This window comes from Argentina silus, assembly GCF_951799395.1.
Source record: "Argentina silus genome assembly, chromosome: 21".
Classification (NCBI taxonomy): Eukaryota; Metazoa; Chordata; class Actinopteri; order Argentiniformes; family Argentinidae; genus Argentina; species Argentina silus.
The window spans coordinates 3,278,726-3,286,162 of NC_139675.1; the positions used below are offsets into that span (position 1 = coordinate 3,278,726).

At 46.6% G+C, this 7,437-nt stretch overlaps 1 protein-coding gene across 1 annotated transcript in view; it reads right to left on the bottom strand.

Annotated features, from left to right (window-relative positions):
- Positions 1-4,690: 4,690 nt before the first annotated feature.
- The window catches only part of mttp (microsomal triglyceride transfer protein), a gene marked incomplete at both ends in the record, with an annotated part of 10,125 nt that continues 7,378 nt past the window's right edge, over positions 4,691-7,437 (bottom strand). Inside the window, 5 exons of the mRNA XM_083692802.1 lie at positions 4,691-4,838; positions 5,488-5,658; positions 6,330-6,454; positions 6,560-6,787; positions 7,396-7,437. The exon at positions 7,396-7,437 is cut by the window's right edge and continues 80 nt beyond it. Coding sequence (XP_083548928.1) covers positions 4,691-4,838; positions 5,488-5,658; positions 6,330-6,454; positions 6,560-6,787; positions 7,396-7,437 — 714 coding nt within the window. The remainder of the gene's footprint in view (positions 4,839-5,487; positions 5,659-6,329; positions 6,455-6,559; positions 6,788-7,395) is intronic.

Below are 7,437 nucleotides of genomic sequence, written 5' to 3' on the forward strand. Positions count from 1 at the left end.
CATGTTGAAGGCTCAGTGTGTCTGCTAGGCAGCCATTTTGGAAAGACATTTGGTCTGTACTAGCTAAGTACAGTACTGTGGTCAGGGGACTTACGATGGCCGCCTGGGAGGAAATGAGAGGTCGAAGGTCAGGACGACTACAGAGGGACTCACTGTTAGAGGAGCCAGTGTTGTATTTAATACTGTCACGGTCGGAACACAGCGATGGAATATGACGAGAGGGGGATGAAAAGAACGCTCTGTAGACCTGAACGCCTACGAGTGTTGGAATAAATCAAACTGCAAGCCACCTGACTGGAGTCTTTCTTCTTCTACGATCTGTATGGCAACTTCCTGATCTGTATGACAACTTCCTGTTCTGTATGACAGCTTCCCATTCTGTATGACAGCTTTTTGTTCTGTATGACAGCTTTTTGTTCTGTATGACAGCTTCCTGATCTGTATGACAGCATTCTGTTCTGTATGACAGCTTCCTGTTCTGTATGACAGCTTCCTGTTCTGTATGACAGCTTCCAGCTCTGTTTGATGCACATTACAGATACATGGTTGTGAAAGACTAAGGGGATCAGACTGACCAGCAAGCAGATATTGAATTACTGTTGGTTACGGTTATGGGGTCCCTTTCAGGTTTGACATTTGACCTGTCAATGGGATGCTGGTCAGGAAGGTCCCTCTAGTTTCACCTGTCCTGATCAGGCTGTCAATACATGACATTCTACTGTTACATACTACTGTTACATACTACTGTTACATACCACTGTCACATGACCAATCACATACTACTGTTACATACTACTGTTACATACTACTGTCACATACTACTATTACATGCTACTGTCACATGACCCATAACATACACTACACTCTAAAATGGGTTCTTCACGCATCAATGTGGGACAACCTCTGTGGAATCTACATGGAACCCAAAAGGGATCTTCAAAGGGTTCTCCCACAGGGACAGCCCAAAAACCTATTTTGATAGTCACACACACACACGTTATTGTAACTCTTCACACATACGGTATCATCTGGTACATCATAGTGATCTCTCTCTCTCTCTCTCACACACACACACACACACACACACACACACACACACACACACACACACACACACACACACACACACACACACACACACACATATACACACACACATATACACACACACACACACACATATACACACACACACACACACACATACATACATACACACACACACACACACACACACACACACACACACTTGGACAACACAACCTAGAAAGGCCCAGTCATAGGTTTGTAGTGCTTCCCTACCTCATCACTGGGTCCTGTCTTCTCTGTCCTGCAGCAACTCCAGCCAGGTCAACTATCACCATGGATACATGGATCACCTGATAGCCATCACAAACCAGACCAAGCCTCTAAGCATGTAGATGGTCTGATGACCAGACCACACCAGATCAAACCAGACCACACCAGATCAAACCAGACCACACCAGATCAAACCAGACCACACCAGATCAAACCAGACCAAACCAGGCCAAACTATATCAAGTCAGACCAAGCCTCTAAGCATGCAGATGGTCTGATAACCAGACCAAACCAGACCAAGCCAGACCAAGCCAGACCAAGCCTCTAATGAATGTAGATCATATGTGTCATGCTCTCTCTCCTCTAGCTGTCTCTCTTGGTGTGTCCTAACAGTCTCTCCTCGTCTCCTCACTTCCTCCTCAAAACGGATTGGAGGAGAACATCCTCGATTCCTCCCCGAAGATATTCTAATCCAATGAGGAGAGGAGAGGAGAGGAGAGGAGAGGAGAGGAGAGGAGATGAGGAGTATAAGAGAGACTGTTGGGGTGTATCTTAGTCACCTGCTAGGCACCCTAAGTCTGATCAAACTGTGATGGCATACACCTGTGTGGATTATCTAACGACAAACCAGACTGGGAAAGAGAGAGAAAGAGGGAGAGAGGGAGAGAGTGAAGGACACAGAGAGTGTGAGAGAGTTTGAGAGAGAGAAAGACAGAGAAACAGAGGCAGAGAGAGAGTGATAGTGTGATAGTGTGAGAGGGAGAGAGGGAGAGAGAGAGAGAGTGATAGTGTGAGAGTGTGAGAGAAAGTGTGAGAGTGTGAGAGAGAGTGAGAGGCCGAAGTGACGTGGATATTTTACAGGGTGCATCTTAAAAAGATATATTCGTTCCAAGAAGTGACTGAATTGAACCTGATGCTGGAGCTTCATGAGAAGAGCAGATGATTGGGAGGTGATTTACTCTCTTGAGACACAAACACATAAAAACCCTGGCGTCTTCTCTCCACTCTCCTCTTTCTTTCCTGCTCCTCCTCCTCCTCTCCTCTCTCCTCTGGCCCTGACACCCCCCCCCCCCCCGCCCCCAACCCCAAAGATCCCCCGACCACCCCAACTGAAGTTCAACACCACAGTTTGGCCGTGTGTTGATCCGTTGTCGTGGAGACGGCGAGACTGACTGACACCCCCGGTCCACCAGCTGCTCCCGGCAGTTCCTAAAGTATCTCCATCAACGCCCAGTGGTGCTACACACACACACACACACACACACACACACACACACACTGCATATACACACACACACCCCCCTCCAACCCCCCCCCCGCATGCCAATGGTGGCTCTGATGTCACAACTGCGACACAAGAAGAGACACAATTTATTGGCTCACCTGGGTCAGCAAATGGCTGCTCTGCTCTCGCAACACACACACTCACACACACACACTCTCTCTCTCACACACACACACACACACGCACACAGGGCATATTCTAACATCAACACATCATATATATATGTTCGATACCCTTGAAGACAGTCTCAATGTGAGCCATCGCATGTCTTTGTAGGAATGGGGACAGATAGCCAACATGCGATGAGGTGTTCGCCTTACTCCACACACACCCACCCCCTCAGGCTTTGGCCTGATTTAAATGTGATGTTTGTCATTCTGAGCACCGTGGTGGGACACCCGAATGGCCCCCAATGTGGAGCACCCAATGTATATGGGTGTCTGGTACATTTCTCAAATGTAAATCAAAATGTTGCTGGTCGGAAACCCTGACACACGTGCACGCGCACACACACACACACACACACAATCTAGGTTTCCATAGCTTTATTCAAAATAAAAAAAATGTTTATAAACACGAGGTTGTTTACTGTATAGCCGAAAAGGCCCTCTGCATACATCTAAATCAGTGGAGGTAGACATGGGAGGACGGGCTCATTGTAATGCATGGAACGAAATCAGGAACGGGATCAAACACGTTCTGCCTCCACCAGCCTCCCCTGGTACAGTGTCTTCACTGGGATCAGCTAGCTATCAGCTATCAGTCGCTAGCTCCCATCACCACAGCAACACACTGGTCACTATGGCAACAGGAGTCTATAGCTGTCAAATGAGTGTTATTAATACATACAAGAGAAAACAAAACTAAAAGAAAAACGAGAAAAAAAAACAATTACAACACAGAGTCAAACAAGAATTATGGCCTGGTACAAAAGTCATATGTACCACACCTCACAGTATGTGTCATTCCATTTGGCGATAATCATTTCAGGTCACATGGCTCAGGGTTAGAGGGCGTGGCTTACACCGATTGGCCCTGTGGCCTGGGGTGGTCCAGTGGTCGAGCACCGCTGCTTACAGTGCACACACATGCCCATGCGTCTCTCCTGTCTCTCCACTGTCTCTATCCAATAAAAGTTACAATATATATATATATATATATATATATATAAAGAGTGGGACTGCCCCACTCAAAAAAATAACCTTCATACCGATTGGCCCAATTCAACTGAAACAACTGTCCACATCCAGCTGATAATCATGACGTACTAAATCATAGGAATGGGTTTAATAACATAAGCCTACATCATCTGGCCCACAACAACAACAACAACAACAGTCTCAGTAGAACAGAGGGAAGGATGATGGAAGGTTCCGGTCCGCACCACCTCCAAGGCTAACAGCTAATTGAACAGTAGCATAATCTTTTCAAATGCAGTGTATATTTCAGGGTATATTTCTATACCATTATGCACATACAGTGTGGTGATGATGCCAATCATATTGAGTATATGTTAGGTAATATAGGATTCACATACATTCACATATTCATAAAAATCCACTATTCACCACTAAAATTCCTGATTTCGACTAAAATGTCTAGAATGTAAACATTACTGTACATCGTTCAACGTTCTCCTCCCTGTGTCACTGTGTCTGCCTATGTGCCTGTGTGTGTTTGTGTAGGTGTGTGTGTGTGTGTGTGTGTGTGTGTGTCTGTGTGTGTGTTTGTGCGTGTTTACGTGTGTGTGTGTCTGCCTGTGTGGTATGCTGCATTGATGTATTCCTGAATATTAATTTTTTTCAACAAACCAAACAAAACAATAAATAATTCTGGAGCGAGGACGTTAAGTAGAACTGAGGAAGAGTCGCCCAGAGAGTCTCTCCCATGAGGAGAGGCCATCTTAGATGCTTGATCCTCTGCTGGTCAATAGTCTAGAGTGTCTCCTTGTCTCCTCTCCTTGTCTCCTCTCCTTGATCTCTGCTGATCCTTCAAGATCACACAGTTGAAGGACAGGAGACAAGGAAAGGAGACAAGGAGGAGAAGAGAGGAGAAGCCACTTTAGACTATTGAGACACGCCCCCACGCCCCCCGGGAGAAGGCTGTCTACCAATCAGAATCAAACACTCTCTTGCACATGTTGGAGTTCTCTTGGTGGAGGGGGAACTCTGAGCCAGGAACCAACTGCTTGCGGCCCCGGTGCGACATGAAATTCTTCCCCGATGGCAGGCTCTCGTATTTGGTCAGGTACTCACTGAGAAGAAGAGGAAGAAGTGGAGGAGGAAGAGTAAGAGGAGGAGGAGGAGCAGGAAGAGGAAGAGAAGAAGGAGGAGAAGGAATGAGGTTCGTGATCTCAGATTACATCACTGTCATTCTAACTAAAAATCGACTAATCAATTCTAATTGACTACGTCACTCATAACCAAAGGGCTGTATCTTCACTGGAGGGAGGTGCAGCTTGCAGGACACACAGCGTGTGCAGGAGTTGATGAGAGATTTGTTCAAAATGATCAGTGATGTAAAATTAGAATCAATCAATCCTAAATTAGGATCAATCAAATCAAAAATGAGGATCAATCACTTGATCAACTATGATCAATTAGTCCTCCCTTTAGAACTAGTAAAGTCAACTTTGTGGTGAAACGTGGCGTCTTCTTATGGTAGTGGACTCAGTGAGGCAGGTCTATATATTAGAGATATCTCAGAGAAGGACAAGTGTTGTATTTGTTTTCTGTATAAAGCACATTGGGTTCCAGTTTTGTATGAGGTGTGCTGCAGAAACAAAGTCTGACTGATTGATGGATTGATTGATTGACTGGTTGATTGATCTTCAAGTGCGGTAAGAGCTCTACGTCGTGTCGATGGGGTGGTATGATGAAGTGGACCGGTCCGTCGTCCCTTACCTGAACGGGAAGGTGGTCTTGTCCATCTGCATGCAGACCAGGAAGGGATACTCTGAGAACTGGACGGTGGTGATGAAGTCCAGCGACGCCTCCGTCTCGAAACTCACCTCCATCCCCAGACGCACAAAGTCCATGTCCACCGTCACGTTACCAGTCACCACCATGGCTCCCCTGTAACACACACACACACACACACACAGAGAGAGAGAGAGAGAGAGAGAGAGAGTTGTAGCTGTTAACAAAGTGACCACAACATTCAGACCATGCCGGCCCTGTGACATCATCACTACATGTAGCTGTCCTCCACCCCTCACATTGTTGCCCTGACAACAGCCCTGTGAGTGACAGGTCAGAGACAGAGGGTGAATGATGTCATCCCCACATATGGCCAGTGACGAGGCTGGGCCATGAATAGTCAGTGGAGGAGATGAATCATTCTCACCACACTTTTAGATCACACAAAGTGTGTGTGAGTGTGAGTGTGCGTGTGCGTGTGTGTGTGTGTGCGTGTGTGTATGTGTGTGCATGCATGTGTGAGCATGTGTGTGTGTGTGTGTGTGTGTGAGAGAGAGCACGCATGTCTGTGTGTGTGTGCGTATTTGTATTATTGTATTATTTGTATTATATGTATTATTTGTATTTTGTATGCTGCATTGTCATGGAACCGAGCCAAAGAATTTTACTCCCTGCACTCGTGTATGAGACAATAAACTTGAAATTTGAAACTTGTAACTTGTGTGAGAGAGTGAGGGTGTGTATATGTATGTGTTAGAGAGTGCGAGTGTGTGTGTGTGTGTGTGTGTGTGTGTGTGTGAGTGTGTGTGTGTGTGTGTGTGCGGTACCTGTTGTTGACGCTGGTCTTGGACTCCCGGTACCACAGGCTGATCTCCATGCCCCCTGAGATGTCGATGGCCAGCCCCCCCTGGATCTCTGCCTTGGCCTGCAGCCCCGACTGCAGCTGGATCACCTGGAAGGGCGGGGGGGGAGGTTAACTAACAGGTAGTGGTCAGTTACCTTAGACTGGTCAGTTACTGGTCAGTTACCTGAGAGTGGTCAGTTAGCGGTCAGTTACCTGAGAGTGGTCGGTCAGTAGTATCAGGCCCTTGACCACGTTCATGGGTTCCCCGGACATGGAGAACATCTTGGACATGAGGTCGCTGTAGCCCTTGAAGAAGGTGACGGGCCTCAGCTGGACGTCGAACAGCAGAGCAGACATCCCCGCGAACGACTCCAGGTCCTTCTCTCCCTCGTCTGGCGTGGCGGCGATCAGGGACTCCAAGCCCTGGGCCTCGATGGCCACCTGGAGAGACAGACACACACACACACACACACACACACACGTTACTGTCAGAGTGTTACCAAGATACACAGAAAGAGAGAGAGAGAGAGAGAGATATGACGTCACTGTCAGGTATTGACAACAGGATTGCGACTGTAGCAGCAGCCCGATCCTTATTGGTTCTCTGGTTCTTAAGCTGCTCTAATACCTATCTGGTAACACTGTATGTACTAAAGCAGTAACACTACATTCCTTATGTGTTTAAATAATTACATCCTCTAAACCTTAAAGGGGCAATCTATATCTATTTTTAAACTTAAATAAATTACATTTAGCCATTGATTCTTGAAGAATATAACTTACAAATGCCTCATGAGCTCAGGTCAGCTGTCTTACCTCATCAGAACCCAAATTATAAACTTTTACTCCATCGTTATTTGTAATTGTAAACAAACACTGTAAAGCTCCACAACATGTTTAAAACGATCATTTTGATCTCATGGGTGGTCAGTCCTTGCACCCATCCCCCATCAGCTGTGGTGGGGAGACCACTTTGTTATTGTTAGAATCCCAGACTGGCCCTTTAGCTAACAGAGTATTGTGGTAACAGGGTTGCCGTGGTGACTGACCTGCAGGCCGTGCAGCAGGGATCCCTGGGAGGACCCGTAGAT